The sequence below is a fragment of the Synchiropus splendidus genome, chromosome 3 (genome assembly GCF_027744825.2).
Source record: "Synchiropus splendidus isolate RoL2022-P1 chromosome 3, RoL_Sspl_1.0, whole genome shotgun sequence".
Lineage (NCBI taxonomy): Eukaryota > Metazoa > Chordata > Actinopteri > Syngnathiformes > Callionymidae > Synchiropus > Synchiropus splendidus.
This window is the reverse complement of record NC_071336.1, coordinates 18,295,734-18,317,735: the sequence shown is the minus strand read 5'-3', so window position 1 is coordinate 18,317,735 and position 22,002 is coordinate 18,295,734. Positions and strand designations below refer to the sequence as shown.

The 22,002-nt window shown below is 43.2% G+C and overlaps 2 protein-coding genes and 1 non-coding gene across 3 annotated transcripts; all 3 read left to right on the top strand.

Moving 5' to 3' along the window:
- The first annotated feature begins 195 nt into the window (after positions 1 to 195).
- Positions 196 to 10,066, top strand: LOC128755600 (glycine--tRNA ligase-like). The gene is made up of 17 exons (XM_053859351.1): positions 196 to 468; positions 740 to 841; positions 1,275 to 1,377; positions 1,485 to 1,626; positions 1,943 to 2,031; positions 6,301 to 6,377; positions 6,447 to 6,592; positions 6,669 to 6,818; positions 6,892 to 7,054; positions 7,268 to 7,432; positions 7,505 to 7,613; positions 7,702 to 7,846; positions 7,914 to 7,999; positions 8,078 to 8,187; positions 8,340 to 8,433; positions 8,518 to 8,708; positions 8,899 to 10,066. The coding sequence occupies exons 1-17, from the start codon at positions 217 to 219 to the stop codon at positions 9,022 to 9,024; spliced, it is 2,250 nt and encodes a 749-aa protein (XP_053715326.1). The 5' UTR covers positions 196 to 216; the 3' UTR covers positions 9,025 to 10,066.
- On the top strand, positions 1,730 to 1,864 carry LOC128756614 (small nucleolar RNA SNORA84). Its single transcript, XR_008414292.1, has one exon. It is a non-coding gene; the product is annotated as a small nucleolar RNA SNORA84 (small nucleolar RNA).
- A 4,512-nt stretch (positions 10,067 to 14,578) lies between the features above and the next one.
- LOC128755582 (glycine--tRNA ligase-like) lies at positions 14,579 to 21,182 on the top strand. The gene is made up of 17 exons (XM_053859321.1): positions 14,579 to 14,777; positions 15,466 to 15,567; positions 15,656 to 15,755; positions 15,818 to 15,959; positions 16,323 to 16,411; positions 17,468 to 17,544; positions 17,607 to 17,752; positions 17,820 to 17,969; positions 18,035 to 18,197; positions 18,302 to 18,466; positions 18,538 to 18,646; positions 19,194 to 19,338; positions 19,418 to 19,503; positions 19,628 to 19,737; positions 19,820 to 19,913; positions 20,221 to 20,411; positions 20,808 to 21,182. The coding sequence occupies exons 1-17, from the start codon at positions 14,733 to 14,735 to the stop codon at positions 20,919 to 20,921; spliced, it is 2,028 nt and encodes a 675-aa protein (XP_053715296.1). The 5' UTR covers positions 14,579 to 14,732; the 3' UTR covers positions 20,922 to 21,182.
- The last annotated feature ends 820 nt before the right edge of the window (positions 21,183 to 22,002 follow it).

Here is a 22,002-nt window from a genome sequence, read left to right as displayed (position 1 = left end):
TTTATAACAATTCATTTGTTTACTACACTTTAATTGACACATTTCAAGAGGTATATTAAACACAGGTTTGTTTATTTTATGGATATCAACGGTTCATATGTTTGGCGAATCTGCATTCACAGTATCGCCTTCGCGTTGAGCTGTGAGCGAAAGTGCGTTGCAGGAGCGTTGGCTGCATTTACTCAGCCGCGGCGATTTCATCATTCAACCCGGTCCATGCTTCTCTCTGCTTGTAGCGCATCATCAGCACTGCTGAGGGCCACCTCTCTTCTCCCCTCCCTGTCTCTTTTGAATCGGGTTCGATTCGTCACCCACTCCCTCCGATATAGACCGTTTTCCACTTCGGTCTGCCTGTGCAAGAAAAACAATAGGAAGCCGAGGTTGTGGCTGCAGCAGACAGAAGGACAAACCATGGCCGGCAACACCGAGGAGATTTTGGCCCCATTTAGACTTGCAGTCAAAGAACAGGTAACGTCATATGCTATTTGGATCTCGTATGGTTGTTATGTATATTTTGTAGAGTTAAAGAATTCGGCACAGGACGCCATGTTAGCCGGCCGGCTCACGTTGGCCGCCTTTGCCACGTTTCCTTGAGCTATAGAGGGGCGGTAGGGTGGGGTTGACAGGGGAGCCTAACCTCCCAAATAGCCAAGTAAATAATCGAATCCATAGGTGCGTTCCGTTAACATGTCACGGTTCTGGTGACGACTTTTCTCTGAGTCTCTGCTCTGTGTTTTAGGGAGACCTGGTGCGCCAGATGAAGCAGGATGGCGCTCCTGATGTGGATATTGCTAAGGCAGTCGCTGAACTAAAAGCAAGGAAGAGGAATCTGGAAGCGAAGGTACTGTAAGACGTTTTGCTGAGTCAGATGATATCGCACTGATCAAACTGCTAAACGTATCAAACAGTCATTATCTAACAACTAGGATGCTTTTAAAACCGTTTCCTATAAGTGTACAATTAAAATGTAGGACCACGAAGCTTGTTGATGTTCCGTTTTGGAATAAAATAAAAACAATATAACAAATTCACATTGAATTAAACATGCTGTTGAAACTTTAAAATATTCAGCGGTAATTGAAAGATTCTTTATGTTTATTGTGTTTGTCATGTTTTCATATGTCTGGCCATTTCAACATAACTTTTAAAACGAAAACAAAACAAACACCAATTCACAGAATACAAATCTGGTAATGGTGTCTCACATCGACACGCCTTATGAAATGTCTTTTACTTCACTCAATGTGTTGAAATTGTCTAACTCTTTTGATCAGGAGCTTGCGTTGCAACCCAAAGATGATATTGTTGACAGAGTCAAGCTGGAGGACACGCTGAAGAGGCGATTCTTCTATGACCAAGCCTTCGCCATCTATGGAGGTATGATTTCACCACTAGTTACAGAATGTGCATATTTGTAGTTGGTGCGCGCGGCTCCACATGCATCGTCTTTAAGCCCTCTCTTACCATGCAGTAATACTCCTCAGGGGTCAGCGGGCTGTTTGATTTCGGCCCGGTTGGCTGTGCTCTGAAGAACAACTGCCTTCAAGAATGGAGGAAACATTTCATTCAGGAGGAGCAGATCCTGGAGATTGACTGCACCATGCTGACGCCTGAAGCAGTTCTCAAGTGAGTCAATCTCCTGCCGCTGTTGCCTGCTTTGATTCATAGAAAATTCTGAAATTTGGCAGCAGTTTTTGTGCATTTAATTTGGCGATTGGTTTTCGACATTGCCTGGTGGTTCCCATAGCCAGCTCCAAAGTGCTGAGCTGTGGGTTTTAATGAACAGGCGCATATTGATTCTGCGATTTAATGCATGGAAACTGTCTCTGTTTCAGATTTCCATAGCCCGGTTGCAGATACATAATTTCAACAATATTTAAATGGCCTAAATACTGCCCAAAAGCTAGTCATTAACATGAATGATTTACCATCATTAACGCAGGACATCGGGACACGTGGACAAGTTTGCTGACTACATGGTGAAGGATGTGAAGAATGGTGAATGTTTCAGAGCTGACCACCTCCTCAAAGGTAAGACTGACTAACTTTATCTCATGGTCACTTTTTTGTATTCATCATTTTGTGACAAAGCATTGTGGGGATACTACTATTGGGCTCTGAAATGCACTTCTGAAAAAAATACTATAAAATAATAACAGTAACCTGTTATTAACCCATTTATTTGACTCTTTTCCATTAATATTCAAGGTTATCACAAACCTTTATTAGGACAGAATTTTGTTCTCCTCTTCAACATAATGTTTATTTCACAGTGTAAAGCTTTTTGGGATTTATGTCAAGAGTCATATTGTAGAACAGAAATAGAATATAGTTTTGATTCAGACCAGATATTCTGGCTGTACAAAAATCCATTTTCCCCAAAGGCAATATTTCATATAATTTTGTGATTGCTTTGAACATTCACAAGGACTGCCAACATTTGTAGTGATGTCGACAATAACTACACACACGACTGAATTTAACCTTTAAAGACAAATGCGTTCTTTATTGATTTTGACGGCATATTACTGTAATGCAGTTCTAATATTAGCTTAGACATCCTTTATTTGTCCCATAGTTAATATTGTTTGTTTGTGTGTTTGCGCTCTGGTAATGTGTCAATGAAGTCACCAGCGTTGTCCATGTAAACATGTACTTGACATGCAGGAGTGCATGTCTCTTGTTCCTCCAAAATCATAAATACGTTTCAGTGTTGAAGGAGGCCACAAATTATCTACTTTGTTAGCAAGACGAAACGTCACCTCAACTGTGAGATGATGTGAGTGTTTAAGAGCCGTGATCATTCATGTCTGAGAAATTTAGTTCTAAGAATAAGACTGCATAATATATTAGCCCTACTTGGTCAAGTCACTTGATGTCACAAATTGCTGTTCATGTCACCCCGTAAAGAATCATTGGATTATTGTAGGGCTGCCACGGTTGGTTGTTTGTGTAAACACACCAGGCCTACAAGATGGGCGCCGAGGGTCGGTTGCTATTCAGAAACGGTAAAAAAAAAAGTGAGATTCTCTGGAATGGTTAAGATATCCTGTTCCTTATCGGTTCCAACTCCCACTTGCTGCTGTCGCCGCCGCGGGCACCCAGCATTGACTGATCACAGTCACCAAGGAGTTTGAGTGGCGGCTGATCGTAAAGCGTTTAAATGTTTGGCTTTGTTTTGTTGTCAAAGATGATGTGCCTTTAGGACACCGAAGCCCATTGACACGATGGCACTGTATAATGGTGGGAGGGTGTTCGATCTATGATGCCGGTCATATCAGTTAGCACGGACCTCATATGTTGTGAGAGGAGTTTAATTTGGTTTTAAAAATGAGCCATGCTTGTGTTTACACTGACATAGAGTAGTGTCCCTCGTCTGTCTTCTCTGGAAGCACGTGTCATGTCCTGCGCCAATAATAATATCCAGAGTCAAACTCGAGAGCTACACAGAATGCATCATTTTAGATGGGCATGATGAGCAAGTGTAGTAAAAGGAGATGCATAGATATTTTTAAAGCTATCTTATGATTTCTGATGATTCATGATGATTATCATTTGACCTCAGGGTTTGAATTCTTATGGATGCTCATTAACCAAGCACAACATGTGTGATTATTGTAATTTATTTGTTTAAAAATAAAGGTTGTCAAACTACAGCCTTTTGACTTTCGCAGGTGAGATGACTTAAGTGACTTAAGGTTAGACAGAAATCTAGAATGGATGCTAACAAACATAATCAGGATTAGTTGTCGAAGTTGGTTCGTACGAAAAAATAATGGTGTGAATTTGTTATAATGAATATTCAATGAAACCGAAAACAATCATTAGTTGCAGCCCTAGATTGATGACATGCCGCTCGCTTCACGGAGCAACTTGTTAAGTGCTGATAAATACTGTCTTGTAAGTTGAAGTGTTTTTTTATCTATGAGGAGGAGCATGTGTTTGCTGTTCCTAAAACACTGTGGCTCTGTGGATTGATAAGACGGCGCTGCTGCAGGAGCCTCAATCTCAGCAGTCCCATCTTTTGCTGTTTGACTGAGATGTGTAGCTACATCCCTTGGTTTTGTGGAGAACTACTTATACTTAATCAAGGAGGTTTTTCATGGACCTGCCCTGGATCTGGACTTTCATGTCAGAATCTGTGAACCTCTTCTGTGGAACGGAAGTCGCTGTACTGAATACTATGCTTTCATCACCGACTAAAACACCAATAAAGTTGGATGAATAAAACTGAACTTAATAGCGTCCACGACAAGAATGAGGATGAACATATGAGCTGACAGTGGAAGAGAATGTCTTCACTCATGAACAGTGGCAGCACTCATTCAGGGTCTGTCAAGGGTTTGGAAATGCAGCTCCAAGATGGCGTGTGAGTGAGTTTTGTTTTTATTAACCAACAGGTTTGTTCCAGCTGCTTTAAATGCATTGGTGATGGACATTTGTGATCCGTTGAAACTGGAAGGGACTCGTGGGCGCGGCTGACTCCCTCATGCTTGTATTTCTTTGTAGTGCTCGTGGGTCATTCAGTGTGACTCACTAAATTTTGAAATTACAGACATTTAAAAAACTGGTTCTGAGGGACCTTTTAAGTCCTCTCAAAGTGTGCAACTTTGTGCACACTGCCATATGTGGGATCAGTTATGATTTATGTATATCACTCCACCAGTGGACGAATTATCTGAGAAATCAAAATATTCGTTCTTGGGAAGAGCTTCCTGGTCCAATCCACAAAACTTGGTTGACTATTTACACCGGGGTGTTCTAATGATTACAACAACCGGTACTGGACAAACTGGACTCTACTCTGGCTGGAGGTACAGGAAATTACATATCAGGGTGACAAGGTCTAGAAATGGTTGCATCACGGCTGGACTTAGTGCACTTCAGTTCAAGTGACTCTGTTTAAATATCTAGACGTGGTAGATCAGGGATGGGCAAACCGGTCCTCAAAGGGCAGGTGGTGCAGGTTTTTGTTCCAACCGATCAAGCACAAACAGCTTAACCAGCCAGTGGTAGATGGATGCTTATGCTGTGTGTGGGATCTGTGCAAACAGTATGTGCTATGTTTGTATGATAGTATGCTTTGAAAATAAAGTTTATAAAAATAAAAGTGACAAATGAAAAAAAAAAAAAGTAATGATTTATTTGACCTCGAAAAGGATATCAAAGGGTGTTTTCCTTGTCTTAAAAGTCCCAAACTTAAGAAGAGGAAAACTTAAAACTGCCTGTGACTGACTCAGTTTCTAGTCTTCAACTGTTCTTTTTTCCCTGCTGTCTAGTGTGAGCTTGAGCTTAGTTCAAGAAGCAAAAAGCTATGTTTCTCCGTCCATTGTGGGAGCTGGGCATGGTTTCTCCTGCTTATACATTTTTGAGGCTGCAGCCACGTCCTCATTCCACAGCTCACACTGGGTTCATATAACATGCAGTAGTCGCAGACGTCCATTATGGCTCTGTTGCGTAACATGACGCCCTCCAGGAAGGGAGTGGAGGAGGAGAAGCATGTATTCTTTCAAAAGCTGAAGTGAAGAACAGATCTTGCTGTCTTGTCATCAGGACTGGAGCAGTCAGCAATCTGTTTAAAACAAATATTTTTCACAAACCTTATTAAAATGATACACTCATAAGGAGGCCTGTGGGTGCAAGAGAATATGAGTAAAGTTGTGGCTCTCAAGTATCCTTTTAAAAAAAGTAAATCTTCAATCCAAAAACGCTGGCTGGAACCGAAGCCAGTGCTTCATGGCAAATATTTATTTTCATTTCCTTCTGTTGAATGATCTGATATTTAGTTTTTATGAAATTGTTTTCATGACATTCAATATTGCTGATGTAAGCATTTTAAATTGATTCAATTTTTGCCTTTTTTTTTTTAGAACATGTAACGTAAATAAAGAGACAAAGAGTCGGGCAGATGGGAAGTTACCAAGGGTGGGGGTAAAGGAGGGATTCTAACATCTTGAAAAACAAGTCTTAATGATTCTCCAAACTGTCACTACAGTCTTGTATCAATAGCGTCCTCTGTCTTTCTGCAAACACCACTTCTCCCGCTTGTTGACAGACTGTTCAGTGCTCAGTCTGAGAGAAAGTGATGTGCTCCATGGTGTAGATTTCTTACTTGGTGGGTCAGTTCCATGAAACCAAAAGTTTTTATGTCATGTGGAATCTTGTGTCTGAATATCATCTCCATTGTTAATCTAGTATTCATCCGCTGACCTGTATTTTTGGACCAAAACTTTAGAAATGATCATCACTTCACAATATATTTGCCTCCCACCTAAACCTGTGGTCTATTGTGTCTCTCAGCTCATCTCCAAAAGCTGATGTCTGACAAGAAGTGCCCTGCTGAGAAGAAGGCAGAGATGGATAATGTCATCACTCAGGTTCGTGGAGACTCGAATTAAAACCTGTGTTGTGTTGTTAGGTGCTGACTGTTGTGATCCTGTTTGCAGATGGACAACTACACGCAGCAGGAGCTGACCGATCTCTTTGTGACGTACAATGTCAAATCGCCCATCACAGGAAATGACCTCACACCTCCTATCTCCTTTAACTTGATGTTCCAGACTTCTATTGGACCTGGAGGGAACATGGCAGGGTGAGCCAGCGTCTTCATGTTATTATTCTGTGAGTTGTTTGGGTTTCAGCGTTCTAATGGGTGAATTTGTTTGTAGCTATTTGCGGCCTGAAACTGCTCAGGGAATCTTCCTCAACTTCAAACGTCTGTTGGAGTTCAACCAGGGCAAACTTCCCTTTGCAGCTGCACAGATAGGAAACTCCTTCAGGAATGAAATCTCTCCACGCTCTGGACTCATCCGAGTTCGGTGAGGGATACACACTTTTTATTCACTGCTCATCTGTGTAGCCGTAAGTTTGAACGTGTCCTACTGTGCACAGGGAGTTCACCATGGCTGAGATTGAGCACTTTGTGGACCCAAATGAGAAAGTTCACCCTAAATTTTCCAATGTAGCCGACCTGGAGATCACGCTGTACTCCTCTAAAGCTCAGACCAGTGGCCAGTCCGCTCAGATCATGAGGCTCGGCGACGCAGTGGAGCAGGTGGGATTCCTTTGTCTTCGTCTTGCCACTTAGTGTTAGTGTGTAGTTTCATTTTTGTGTCGCTTTTGGCTTTGTAGAATGCATCAGTAGAGTTCAGTATTAGTTAAAATCATTCATCTTGAGAAACTCATACTCATATGTGAATGTGTGTGTTTGGGTGATTGGTGTACTCATCCAAACAATCCGTCATCATTTGGTGTTTTCCTGTCTCAGGGAGTGATCAACAACTCCGTCCTGGGGTACTTCATCGGGAGGATCTACCTCTACCTGACTAAAGTGGGAATAGCCAAAGACAAGTTGCGGTTCCGTCAGCACATGGACAATGAGATGGCTCATTATGCTTGTGACTGCTGGGATGCTGAAACCAAAACTTCCTATGTAAGCTGCGGCGCTGTGTGTGTGTCCTGAGACTCCCCATGCTTGGCTGTGAACCTCTTTCTCCTGTTCAAGGGTTGGATTGAGATTGTGGGCTGTGCTGATCGTTCCTGCTTCGATCTCAAATGCCACTCTCAAGCCACCAAGGTGCCTCTGGTTGCAGAGAAGCCACTAAAAGAACCCATATCCTTGAATAGCAGCACTCAAAGCAGGCGATGCTTTACATGCTGAGGATCTGCGCGGTGCGTCACGCTCCTTAATTCTTGCGCACAAAGTTGTGAATGTCGTCCAGTTCGAGCCCAACAAAGCGGCCATTGGAAAGGCGTACAAGAAGGACGGAAAGCTTGTCACGGAGTACCTGGCGACGTGCGACGAAGCTTTCATCGCAGAGAAGGAGCAGCAGCTCAATGAAACTGGGTGAGTTGCGCGTGTGACTGCGTGAATGATTGCCAAACCGTCTGCTGACTCGGCCTCCTAACCACAGAGAGTTCACCATCGAGACTGGAGACAAGACGTTTACTCTCAAAAAGGAAATGGTGACCGTGAAGCGGTTCCAAAAGACGTTGCACGGTAGGATTCGTGACTCTGAGCTGCTTTGTGACGACTTGAGAACCACCTCACACATGGCTTGTTTTTGCCCGACTGCAGTCGAGGAAGTGGTTCCGAATGTCATCGAGCCATCGTTCGGTATCGGCAGAATCATGTACACCATCTTCGAACACACATTCCACATCCGAGAAGGGGATGAGCAAAGAACAGTAAGTGAATGTTTCTTTTGATAATCATGTGGTGAGCGAAAAACCCAAACGTTTTATTAGAAATTGGGCCAAAACATCACCCATGGAATTGAATGAAGAAGGGTGCATTTGCTCTTGTGATTCTTAAGACCGTGTGTCATACCTCTCCACAGTATTTCAGCTTTCCTGCCACTGTAGCTCCCTACAAATGCTCCGTCCTCCCTCTGAGTCAGAACCAGGAGTTCGCCCCCTTCGTGAAGGAACTCTGTAAGTGCCCCATAATGACCTGCTTCCATTTTTAACTTCAGTTCCCTGCGCTCATACATTTATACCACTTGTTCTGTCTCTCAGCCGACGCCATGACCAGATTCGGCGTCTCCCATAAGGTGGACGATTCCTCAGGATCCATTGGGAGGCGCTACGCCAGGACGGATGAGATCGGCGTGGCCTTTGGCATCACCATCGACTTCGACACTGTGAACAAGACACCGCACACAGCTACACTAAGAGATCGGGACACCATGAGGCAGATCAGAGCCGAAGTGAGTTCATTCATATTTACAGGTCTGCGTGTGTTAACAGCGTTTCCTTGCGACCCTCAGTTCTCTGAACAAGTTCATTGACATTGGGACATTTAAAAGACGTAAACACATCTGCATTTTCGTGACCATAATCAACGCGTGGAGTGAAAAGAAAGGTGTGTGTGGTTCATGTTGTTTCTTCTTCCTCTAGGTCTGCGAGTTGCCTTCCATTGTTCGGGATTTGGCAAATGGAGTCATAACCTGGGCGGAAGTTGAAAGCAAGTATCCCATCTTTGAAGGACAGGAGACCAGCAAGCGGGACAACGTGGAAGAGTGAACCCATTTTCAAAATACAAATGTACAAAAAAGAAAAAAAAAAAAAAAAACACGGACTTGTTGCAAAAGCATCACCAGGAGGAATCATGCAAGTGTGTTGTGATAAGCTACAGCGGTGTCACAAGCGCCTCACTCGCCGCTGCAATCCGTCAGATATCATGTACTTATTATGTCTAACTGGCAAGGACAGAGCTGCACGACTTTTGTGTCGGCGTCCATGTTTGAACTTGTCCATGCGATTTCTATAAAGGGAGAGACCATTGGACGTGCAGGGGTTTCGGTGAGGAAGAGGCTTCCACCATTCTGCTCTCCAGCCAGGTTCGATCGTTTAGCAATTTCAATAAAACAAGCCAGCACTTACTGGACACGTGACAACTGCTGTTTTCTGTCACCACTTCATAAGGTCAGTAACGTGGCTGAAACTGCCTGAACAAGTTCCCCTGTGAATGAATCGATGCTGTGTTGGGATTTGATGATGCTAATAGTCGGTATTAAAGACGGACGAAAGGTTGTGTATTGGTCAGTGTTCCATTGGACATCTCAAGAGGGGAATTCGGCTGGAGACGCAGTTTTCTGCAGCAGCAATCCCACATGGTTTCGTGTCACAAGAGTTGGCGGTTGGCCACTAGATGTCACCAGACCACTCGGCATACGTGATGTCGCGTGCTCGCTGTTGCTTGACGGAAATACGAGTGGCCGGGTAAGTTTTGAGTCATCAGATAATTCACCTTGAAACTGTGATCCTTGGTAAGACCTCACCGACATTTGACTGTAAAAAAAAACAGATTTATATTGGTATAAATTATTTTACGTTTGACTCAACGGCCGTCTCCTCCGTCTTTTACGTAGTTGTCATGTTTATCATACAAACAATAACATAAGCGTCTGATGTATACATAAATACACATCCGCCGATACAATTTAAAAACATGCCAACAAATGATTATGAATAAGAATAAAGACAATCTAATCTAAACCAATCTACAAAATAAAGTATAAATACATTATTAATTAAAAATGAATCTGAATACATATTCATGGTAAGGAGGTTTCGCCCTATAAAAGGAATACATTACATTCATTCATTACATTTTTTTAAACATAGGATTCACTGTCCTCTAAGTATAGTGTGTTAAAGTCACCAATTCCAACTTCATGTTAAAAATTTTTGCATTTTATTTTATTTTCCGCAGTAAAAATACAATAATTTCATTGGCAGCGTGTTAATGTCACAAAACCTTTGCGTATTTTCCTTCCTCATCGTCAGTATATAAATGTTTCCCCCTTTTCACGTTATTTTTTTAACAGAAATTTCTAATTGGGGATCAGGCCCTTTACCGCAATATATATTCGGGATAAGAAGTTAGAATTTTACAGTGTTCTAAAAATAAAATGTTAAATCGTGACTTGTTTATACGTGGTCCATTTCATGTAGAAATTCTTTTATCCTTCCTTCTCTCGGGGTTTTCCACTTCCTTTCTCCTAATTAATGCTAATAATAATATAATAACAGTAAAAAACATACATAAATACTGCTAATTTGCTCTTGCTTACTATTTTGAGAAACAGATTAGAGAACACCATTTTTTTCTCTGTTTATCCGTCTCTCAACTGCTTAAAAATAAATACATAAGTTGTTCTGTAATCTGTTGAAAACATGTAAAATTGAACCAAATGCGTTATTATTGGTGCATTTCGGACAAAAAGGCGCATATCCCGCGTCAGTATTTTATTGTAGTGAAGCATAAACAGATAATCTATCTGACTATCTGAACAGCAATATGAAGTCAGTTTTTCTAGGGAAATATGTTGTTTAATATTGGTAATGGCTTGAATACAGTAGGTACAGTATTGGACAACAAATCAGCGTTATGAAGTGAAACCTTGCTCACTTCTTGTTCAAGACTCACCAAGCATATGAAGTTAACTGCGGTATAAATTACATTTTTAGAGGCTCCTTTCAATGTAAGAGACTTGACAAACGTATATTATTCTCCTGGCTGCCTGAAATAGTCTGAAATAAACAATAGCACCCTTCCAGCTTTGGACATTCCTTCAACTATATTTTAAAATACATTAAAATACATACAATTTAAAATATAGTAATGGTTTTTCTTCTCGATAATACAACAGTACAGATGTGGTCCGTGCAAACAACAGCGCAAATCTGCCGGTCCGTATTTTATTCTGAACAAAGTAACAACTGAGGTGTTTGCACAAGACTAACAAACCTATTTAGAAATAATAATAAGGAGACGTGATTCTCGGAACCTCCTACCTTCAAGAACTGAGTTGGCAAGTATCAAACTCTGTTTTTAGCCTCTTCACCTTTTTTCACCAAGTCTGCTGCAATGCTATATGCAGACTGAATGCAACTAATAAACTCTGGAAAAATCAGGACTCATTCTGGTTTATTATCAAGATTATTATGATTTAACTCCTTAAAAACTTCCATGCTTCAGTTTTCATTGGGTCAACTCTCATGCCAGCTATCTGTCAAGTTTGGCCTCTACATACCAAGCGAGGACAGAATCACGGTACTCATGTTCATCACAATTTAATTTCTGTTATTTGCCGTTAACCTTTGCTGAGGTCCTTAGGCAGGAGATGATTTTAAGATTGGTTGGACTGGACCCCATGACCCATGACCCCTTCCTAGAAGGCACCCAGCCCCTGACGCAGAGCTGCCAGTCATCTAACTGAGGATGAGAATTGAACTTGATGCCTGATCCTGCTGTCAATCACCGCTTTCTGAACTACTGGAACTAGGGCTGCACCGGTCCCGACCCTGGTATCAGGTATTGACCGGATCCAGACTCTTCAGATCCATGCATCATCAAATAAAATCACAGAGTAAAGCGGATTTCTCTGGATCAATTGGTCTGTATGGAATCAGATTTGGGTCAATAATATTCAAGCAAAACTTTTTACTTTGTAAAGTAAACAATGCAAATCTCCAGTACAGTTCTAATTTTTTCCCCCAAATCAAATATTTCGTTTGCAATGTAAAAAGTTTTGCTTGATTATTATTGATCCAAATCTGATTCCACAATGTAAGATAGAATGAGATCAGCGAGGAAACAGTTGGAAAGCAGCACTTGGTGTCTTTGCTCACCTGCGATGTTGTTGTCTTCTGCTACCGCAGATTTACCGGTAAGTGTAGCAGTTATGATAAAGACTCATACTGAGAATTGCGGAGGCAGCCTGATATGAGTTGTTTGTTTTGAGTCACGCTGCTCGTGAATATGACCATATGTGGCAACGTCTTCGGGGTGTCCCCCTGTCACTCACTCCTCATAGCTGAGATAGTCTCAAGCGCCACCATTGTCGTAAGGAATAAACAGGGAACATGAATAAATAATAATATGACTTCATCCCTCCAAAACCATACACATGTCCAGTACAGCTAATGTCCGTCTGGACGCTGAAATATTGTCATGTGATCTCTTCTCACAGGTGTTTCAGTTCTTGTTCATTAAAAGACTACATTTTCTTATCTCAGCCATGCTCATGACTGGAAGAGCAGGTATTTTTTTCAGGATAATGGTGATCTTTTAAGACTCGCACGAGAGCCTACGATGCTTTGAGACTGAGCTAGTCCTTGAACACTAACGTCAATGATGTCAGGTATGTTGAACCTGAAATAGAATGGAAGCCTTTGAGTCCGTTTCTTAGGAGGAAGTGACCGACCACGGATGACACAAGTATCCTCAAGTCCTGGCTGTGTGAAGAGTGAACTCGTGCCCCGTAAATGGTCAGTGCCGACAGCAGAATATTTTTAACACAAATAGTTACTACCAAAAACCTTTATCAGTCTAATGACAGCCGATCGTTCCTGAGCCAAACTGTGATATAGCAGCACTCACAAAGCGATCGGACAGAGAAACAAGGAAGCAAAGGCGGGCGCTTTGAGATCTAGTGTGGGTACAGGATTGGCCAAATCTGCAGGATTAGCATGCACATGCACACTGCAGTGTTCACATGCAAACATATCGGATCCTCCTCACTACACGGTGGAACCATCACAGGGGAGTCTGGAGGGGTTTTGTCCATGACTGTCGTTTCAGACGTATTTCCAGTACATGAAACTCTCAATAGTGATGATAGTTGTTCTAGAGAGAGTATCATTTGTATTCATTATATAATTAAAAGGGGAGAGTTTTCCTTCATCATTTGTGTCTTGTGTTTTGTGTATCATCTCTGTACTAAGTACTAGAGATGCTATGTGTATATATATATATATATATATATATATATATATATATATATATATATATATATATATATATAAAATCTAGTTAATTAGATAATTTGTCATTATTTCATTAATCGCAGTTTAAAGGTTTAACAATATTTGCCACAAGACGCCGCATTTTTCAGTTTGAATGAATTTGGTATATTACTCAATCGAATGATGGATATCATTCCGCATATCATTGTGAAACACTAGACAGTACTGGTGATTATACATTCACAACACAAGCAGCAAAGTAAAGAACATAACAAGATGAACAAAAATGTTTACTTGCAACCATCACTGACTTCACATGCGACTCAGGAGTGTCTCTGACTGACTGCGGTAATAAAACAATAAAGCAACATGACGACTCATATACGGGTCTGTTCTGGTACAGTGACACACACACTGCATTATCTTGTCGTAAAAATGTACCTGAAGGGAGAGAATGGGAGTCGGGTACAGTTGAGCATGGAGAGGGAACCTGTGGAGTGATTTATGTGAAGAAACAAACACGTTTGAAACATTCATTAACACGGTGCATCTTTGCTATTTGGACATTCTGTTGTCATGACAGAGATGGAGAATAAATTAAACCCGTCTGCTTTTTTAAATGTTAATACTTCATTTTAGTAGAATATTTCGTATAAAATGCTTCTTTTCTTTTTTTACTTATCAAGAACGTATTGAGAACTTATTTCTTCACACGTCGTTTTTTTGTTTGTTTTTTTACCGCAGAAATTGTATCTTCCATTTTTTCAAAAATATTCAGAGAATTGTTTGCTTCTTGTAGTGACTGTAAAGCAAAAGTTGGCATTCAAGTTGTGTTGCTAATATCACTGTAACAACTATATACAACTCGCCTGAGGGGTGAATCTGACATTGGCGCTTGATACAAGGTTAGTTGGTTTCAAATTCATTTCATAAAGTATTTTTACTTTTATTTACAACGGCCCAGTGGACGATAATGCTCGAGTACTAATGTTCCAGCGATGTATTCTTTCAGGGTCAAGTGAGTTCCCCTTGTGTTAGAACTGACTCTTTGAAGTTTCTGCGTTTCACAGCGCTTTTCTGGCACTTTTTGCAGCTGACATTGAGGTATAAAGTGAAGATGTTTGGTTGTACTGGTGCAGGCAGCTGCCATTAACTGTAAATGGGCCCTTTCCTATAAATCCACTCCCCCTTCTGGACCCTTCCTCCACCCCTTCCGACCGCCTGCAGTCCAGATGCAAGAGAAGGTGTGGGACCGAGCTCCGTCTCTCTCTCTCTCTCTCCGTGTGGATGATGCAACATGAAGGTCCGACTTGCACTACATTTCCTCAAGTCGAAAAGAAACTCCTCCCCTGCTCCTCCCAAAGCCTCGGCTCTAGAAGAGGAGGACAGGAGCGGGAGGCCGAGCACAGCTGCAACAGCACGAGCAGGGTCCTGTCCAAGGTTCTGGTCCTGTCGGAGACTCTTATATACGTGTCAGCATGGAAGCAGATCTGGCGCCTCTGAGAGAGGCGGTGAAGCAACAGGTCAGTCGCTCGCTGCGCGCAGACGCATTCGTCATTCACGCGCTCACTTCCCGTCAAATTGCTCTTTTGAAGCACATTTTTAAATAAATTCTCTTTACTGTCGCGCACCTCCTGGCGCAACGCAATGCCGTTCGGTCCGCTGTCGTGCGTGTTTCGAAAGCGCCGTTCACTCGGGAAGACTTGGCGAGGGCGTTAGCCTGAAGTCGCCACGCAGCATCCGAAGATGTTTTTCCCCCCGTCACTCAGACTCATCCAAGCTCAGATATGCGCTCATGCATGCTTCAATTGTGACTTTTCGTAATGACTGCTGTGAATTTACCCGCCAAACACTCAAGAGTGCTGGAGGCAAAGGTCATTTGGAAAGTGAAAGTAACCTCTCGGTTACACCGTCTTGCGGTGTGGGTGGAAAGGTTGAGCGTTTTAGTTTCGCTTTGCATCATGTCCTGCCAACTGTGTGCAGCATCAAGTCCGGGCCTCAGCATCACCTTTGCACAGATTTGCACCTTGTTGCCTGCTTTTGCTCTGCAGTCCATGGCTTCAGAAACACGACACAACACACTCATCCTGTTTAAATTGGTGCTGCCCATGTTTTTCTCTACACCTTAAAGTACGAACAAATGCCATTGAAAATGAAGAAACTGCTCTTGTCAATTCTGTTTAGAAGCGGTGTGTGTGTGTGTGTTGCCAGGGGGATCTGGTGGAACAGATGAAGGCTCAGGGAGTCTCAGAGGTGGAGCTGGGGAAAGCCATGGCTGAGCTGAAAGCCCGGAAGAAGGCGCTGGAGGCAAAGGTCTGGGTCCGACATTGAGTTCTGACACTCACTGTTTGGTCGCACTTGTGACATGTGGCATCCAATCACCTGTGTAAATCTTACCCAGGAGCTGATCCAGGCCAAAGAGGACACAGTGGACCGGGCCAAGTTGGAGGACACGCTGAAGAGGAAGTTCTTCTATTGTCAAGCCTTTGCCATCTACGGAGGTAAGTGAGGGTCACCTGTGGAAGCTGGTGAGGGTTCCGCTCACGGTCTCCATGTGGGTCAGGGGTTAGCGGACTGTACGACTTCGGCCCCGTGGGATGCGCCTTGAAGTGCAACATCCTGCAAGTTTGGAGGAACGTCTTCATCCACCAGGAGCAGGTCCTGGAGATCGACTGCACCATGTTGACCCCGGAGCCTGTCCTCAAGTAAGAGTCACTCGAGGGTCATAAACTTTGGATCATGACGAAAGAAAGACATGAATATCCATGATTTGTCTGCAACAAATATTTGTTATTCTGGAGTGGAATTTGTTTTGATCCTTCCTCAAAGAAATGTAGATACAACGTCCAATTCCACAAAAACATCTAACTATGGAATAAGAAGAGAATGGATTATGAGGTTATAAAATAGTGTGATCAATTGTCATTTAATAACCACATTTCAAACACATTGCAGTAGTGGGATCTTGGAACCTATCGCGTGCAAAAAAAAAATCCACCTTACAATAAAAAACAAATACATGAATCAGACTTGTTGTTTTTAAACTGTCTTTGCTGTCTTTTTCGCAGGACGTCCGGCCATGTGGACAAATTTGCTGACTACATGGTGAAAGATTCTCAGACTGGGGACTGCTTCCGCGCTGACCACCTCCTGAAAGGTGCAGAACCATTGTAGCAGGTGCAGCTGTTGTCATGTCGATTGTTTTAGCAGTATCACTGATGGAGGTAGCTAGTGGAAAGTACAGTGGGTGGTTCAAGTTGGTGGATCTATTGTGATTGTTGCGGTCGCAGTGGGGGAGAATAATTGCATTGTGTGTGGGGAAAAAAATCATTTCTGTCTTCAGGAAAGTCGAATTGCAACAGGGAAGTCAAAGAGGAACAGGAAAGTCGAGAGGGGACGGAACACTTGTAGGTTCTGTTTGTTCAATACTGTAACATGACACTACCCACTCCGCCTGAATGGATGGAGCTGAGAAGGGAGATGAAAGTCCTGAGGCGTTTTTTAAGACTCAGTCCTTGTCATTCCTGCTTACATTCCCCTCTTTGTTATTTGTCTAATAAGCCTTCAAAGTGTTAAAAGGAGAGGCTAGCGAGGGCGGACCAGAGGTTGAAGGTAACTGGTTTCTCAGGTGTTTCTGTGCTCCTGTGGGAAAACTGCTCTGGAGCTACTTTCTACTTGATTGAACGTGTAAAAGTTATGGCACCGAACCAAAACACCACGTGGCCTGCGCTGCATGACATTTGCACGTTGGCATCTGTCTATTTACAATGATGTGGAGGGCAGGAAGTGTCAAACTCAACAATGTTGTGGGTATCATGAGCACCAGCCCTGTGGAGCAGCTTTAGATTTGACTCCAGTGATCTGTAAAAGAATGTAGCCACACTTGTCAGTAGAATGTCACCCTGTAACTAGATAAATAAAATTCAGACAAGCTGCCTGCCCCTTGAGCTGAACAGGCCGACGTCTGTGATGCGACCTCTGAACTGCGATAGAGGGGCTGCAGTGTGACATGAAATGAGGTCCAGGCAGCTCATTGTTAATATGAACATTTTCAAGAGCAGTACTCAGAAGGAGTGAGAAAGCTTGACTCAGCTGAAACATCGTGATTCTCAAACAGCTGAGGGCTAAGATAGCGCACAATGATGCGTCTGTTGCTGGGTGTGTGGGGGAAACATGACCTTTTCTTCTGTATGCCACGTCTGTTTCTCTGCAGCCAACCTGAAGAAGTTGATGTCTGAGAAGGACTGTTCAGCTGAGAAGGCAGCGGAGATGGAGGACGTGATCACGCAGGTGTGTGTGTGTGTCTCTCATGGTGCACGCTCGGAACTCATGGCCGTCCTCTGACCGTACAGATGGACAACTACACCCAGAAGGAGCTGGGCGATCTCTTTACGAAGTACAACGTCAAGTCTCCAGCCACAGGAAATGACCTCACTCCTCCCATCTCCTTCAACCTGATGTTCCAGACGTCCATCGGGCCAGGAGGGAACACTCCCGGGTACAGACTGGCGCAGACACATTTCTGATGTGAGACGCTTGGGTAATAAGGTGTTGTAATCCTGCAGCTATCTGAGGCCTGAAACAGCGCAGGGAATGTTTCTCAACTTCAAACGCCTGTTGGAGTTCAACCAGGGTAGGCTTCCCTTCGGTGCTGCTCAGATCGGAAACTCCTTCAGGAATGAGATCTCTCCTCGCTCCGGACTCATCCGTGTTCGGTAAGTCGTGAAGCTCAATGATCACAAGTGGCTTAGACTGAGAAGTGCACACGCTGTCGCTGCAGAGAGTTCACCATGGCCGAGGTCGAGTACTTTGTCGATCCCAACGACAAGGTCCATCCCAAGTTCCCCCTACTGGCTGACCTGGAGATCCTCTTGTTCTCGTCAAAGGCGCAAACCAGCGGCCAGTCGGCACAAGTCATGAGACTTGGAGATGCTGTGGAGCAGGTGAGCTGAGTCAGAGCCGACACCTGATCGTTCTGAATATAAAATGTAACGTGTTCTGACCACAGTGGCGCCAAACATGTGATAAACTGTGACGTGTGTTGCAGGGGATCATCAACAACTCTGTCCTGGGTTACTACATCGGGAAGATCTACGTGTATCTGCTGAAAGTCGGTCTGTCCAAGGACAAAGTGCGCTTCCGTCAGCACATGGAGAACGAGATGGCTCACTACGCCTGCGACTGCTGGGACGCTGAGTCGCTCACTTCCTATGTAAATGTCAAAGCTAAGACTGGAACATGCCCAGAAATGGTTCTGACTTATGTGTACTGTTCTTTTCAAAGGGCTGGATTGAGATTGTCGGCTGCGCTGACCGCTCCTGTTACGACCTGACGTGCCACTCCAGAGCAACAGGGGTCGCCCTGGTCGCTGAGAAGCCCCTGAAGGAACCCATATCCTTTTTATTTTACCCTGCTGCTCTGGAAATTGTGACGATCGTCTGCGTTTGCCAGTGCAGTGTATTCTTGTTTTGAGTTTTAATCGTAAATAAGAAAGGATTGGTTTTATGATCTTAAGAGTAATAGTTTAGTAAAATAGAGTTTTAATGGAACGTATGAATTCATGTTCAGTTGTTTGAAAGGGCAAAAGGATTCCCCATCATGTGTAAAATCGCCCTTTATCATCTTTTCTAGGACCTTTGGGGTTTAATTCAACGACCTGTTCCTCACTGGAGTTATGGTATAGAGGAAATAGTGCTCTCTAGTGGCAGGAGGACGTTACTTCAAGGGTCTGACATGCACTGGTGGAAGATCGTTTCTGGTCGGTGTAATCTTTATGTTTCGATGGAATAAAATTTTAGCCATATTTGGCCCATGGGGCCTGAGTTTGTTACTACGTGTACAATAATAATGAGTGGTGTACTGACTGGGAGAGTGAGAGTGATGATAAAGGTTAGTGCTCAGGAGCCAGCTGGAATTAAAGCCCTTAACTTCTCCTCACAAAGTTGTCAATGTGGTGAAGTTTGAGGCCAACAAAGGAGCCGTCGGAATGGCCTACAAGAAGGACGCGAAACCTCTGATGGAATTTCTTGAGCGGTGTGACGAGTGCTTCATCTCGGATCACGAGAAGCTCCTGAATGAAAAAGGGTACTTTCTTCCTGTCTTGCAACCGGCAACGCTGAACATCAGAGGACAACGTAGATGGGTTTCTTTGTGTTATGTGCAGAGAGTTCACTGTGGAGGTAGATGGGAAACCGTTCCACCTGACCAAAGACATGGTCAGCGTGAAGAGATTCCAGAAGACCATCCATGGTAAGAAGCTGTAGTTATTTAGTGTTAGTCGGATGACGAAGAGTGAAGTCTGTCAGTGGCAGTGAGATTAAATTTTAATCTTGATCAAAGTGTTATAAACCTGTCTGTCTCCCTCTGTCCTCAGTGGAAGAGATAGTTCCGAACGTCATCGAGCCGTCCTTCGGCATCGGCAGGATCATGTACTCCATCTTCGAGCACACGTTTCACACTCGTCCCGGCGACGAACAGAGGACGGTGAGTAGACACCAGTTCGTCTTCAAGTTGTCGTTGTCATGATGTTTCGTGGTGGTATTAAAGATGTCTGATGTCGGCACAGTATTTCAGCTTCCCAGCATCAGTGGCTCCATACAAATGTGTCATCCTCCCTCTGAGCCAGAAACAGGAGTTCATGCCGTTTGTCCTGCAGCTGTGTAAGTGTCAATGACAAGTTGGAGCCCACTGCACATTAAAGTCACATACAAATACTGGTTTGCTTTCTTTTCAAAGTTTAACTGGTGAGTCTTTTCTGATCAATATGTTCTGACTTTTTTAACCTTTAGCAGCCATGTTTAACTCCATCACTCACAGTACAAGACAGTTGTAGCCAATTTCAAATTATTATGAATAGCTCCATAGCTCACTATAAAATATTTGTGCTTCACATTAACAGCAGAAATAATCCTCAATTATCAGTCAACGTGATGAAATTCTACTGCTCACCCTTTGTTGTCTTTTCAGCTGATGAGATGACCAAGCTCGGTGTGTCCCACAAGGTGGACGACTCCTCAGGATCCATCGGGCGGCGCTACGCCAGAGCTGATGAGATCGGGGTGCTCCTGGGCACCACCATTGACTTCGACACTGTCAACAAGAGTCCTCACACAGCAACGCTGCGAGACCGCGACTCGATGAGGCAGATCAGAGTGGAGGTACGCGCACAGAAGTTTTATAAATAAATACATCTAAATAACACAATAATAGCACTATGGAAAAAAAGAACATTTTAAACATGGATAAAAACTAAGAAAAGGAAACTAAATACAAATACAAACATTTAGAGCTGTTCTGTTACATATTTACTAATATTACTAAGACAATGAAACTTGTCAGATACAACCAAGAGACGTAAAAGCATGTTTATTTTAAAAAAATGAGGGAAAATTCAAGAATAAGATTCAAATATGTTTCAACAGTTTCGAGAAATAAATGGGACTTAGCTTAAATGATGAGTGACGTGTAGTTTCACCACAATAACTTGGACCTGGATGAGTCTTTCATCACCACAGTGACTGTTGAGCCTTTCATGTATCCATACATGTCTGCAGATCGCCGAGTTGCCGCTCCTGGTTCGTGACCTGTCCAACGGGTCCATGACCTGGGCCGAAGCTGAGAGCAAGTACCCCATCTTTGAAGGACAAGAGACCGGCAAGAATGAGTAACACAGACCTGAATGTGGATTTTCAAGGAACCATTTTCTGTATTTTTATATCTAGGAAAGAGCAAGACAGAATATCATAGGGCACACCTGACATATATTTAACAAAAGGGAACCTTTATTTGTTATGGCTGACAATCGTTTTGTAAGGCTATATTGCTGTTGTTGTTACGGTTCAGTATTCAGTATATACACAATTCTCAAGTGTTTATCTTCCTCAACTTTCCTAATTAAAGAATGAAGCGAAAGCCTGTGTCCTGTATGAGAGTTGTGCAACATCACCTTAAGAAGATGTCAGAGCTCCAGTGGGTGGTGTTAGAAACTGTTCAATGGGTGGGAATGATAGACATGTATTTGAGGTGAAATGAAGAAACCCCCAGCAGTCCTTTCTTCCATAAGACAGAAAGACTCCACACATGTTCCACACTGCTGGGGAGGAGAGGTCAGTAATGAAACACTTTAAGTCTGACCCAGTGATCGAACAGCCACCCAGAACTGTGTGCTGTATTTAAATAACCCTCCTCTCTCTCACTGCTCTTCTCCCTCTCAGCTGTTCGACAGCACTTATTGTGTCTCGCTGCAGAATGTCAAGCTCTTGGCTGCAGATCAACCATGTCACGGCTTTGGAGCCTGCCAACACAGATTTGGCCGACGAGAATATGGAAAATAGCAACATGAGACGTGTGGTTTATTAATCTGCAATATTAAAGAGGCTGTTGTGCGGAGAAGACACATAGTAACGTTCACTGCAGCGGGGAATAAATAGAATGACTAGTGACTGAGGGAGTTGATGCAGTCACAAATTAAACACGCACATTTGTACGTTAACTAAAAATGTACAAATGTGCAACTGAACAAAATATTGAAGTGTAAACTGCTCTATTAATGCGCTAGTCACCTGAGCGGATTCCTGCCACACAAAGCACTGCAGCGCCACCTGGTGGCTGTAAATGTCTCTGCAGTTACTTTGACAAACGGAGCCGCACGTATCCTGCAAAGTTCATGACCACAGAGGGAGGTGTGCGTGTAGTAAAAGTACACGAACCTGGGACTATTATCATATGTACAGCCCCTGTTTTCTGATC

Coding starts and splice junctions, on each gene's coding strand:
- LOC128755600 (XM_053859351.1), top strand. CDS start 217: ATGCTTCTCTCTGCTTGTAGCGCATCATCAGCACTGCTGAGGGCCACC. Junction 842..1,274: donor AGAGGAATCTGGAAGCGAAG/GTACTGTAAGAC, acceptor TCTTTTGATCAG/GAGCTTGCGTTGCAACCCAA. Junction 8,434..8,517: donor CCCCTTCGTGAAGGAACTCT/GTAAGTGCCCCA, acceptor TCTGTCTCTCAG/CCGACGCCATGACCAGATTC.
- LOC128755582 (XM_053859321.1), top strand. CDS start 14,733: ATGGAAGCAGATCTGGCGCCTCTGAGAGAGGCGGTGAAGCAACAG. Junction 15,960..16,322: donor ACCCCGGAGCCTGTCCTCAA/GTAAGAGTCACT, acceptor TCTTTTTCGCAG/GACGTCCGGCCATGTGGACA. Junction 17,970..18,034: donor TCCGGACTCATCCGTGTTCG/GTAAGTCGTGAA, acceptor CTGTCGCTGCAG/AGAGTTCACCATGGCCGAGG.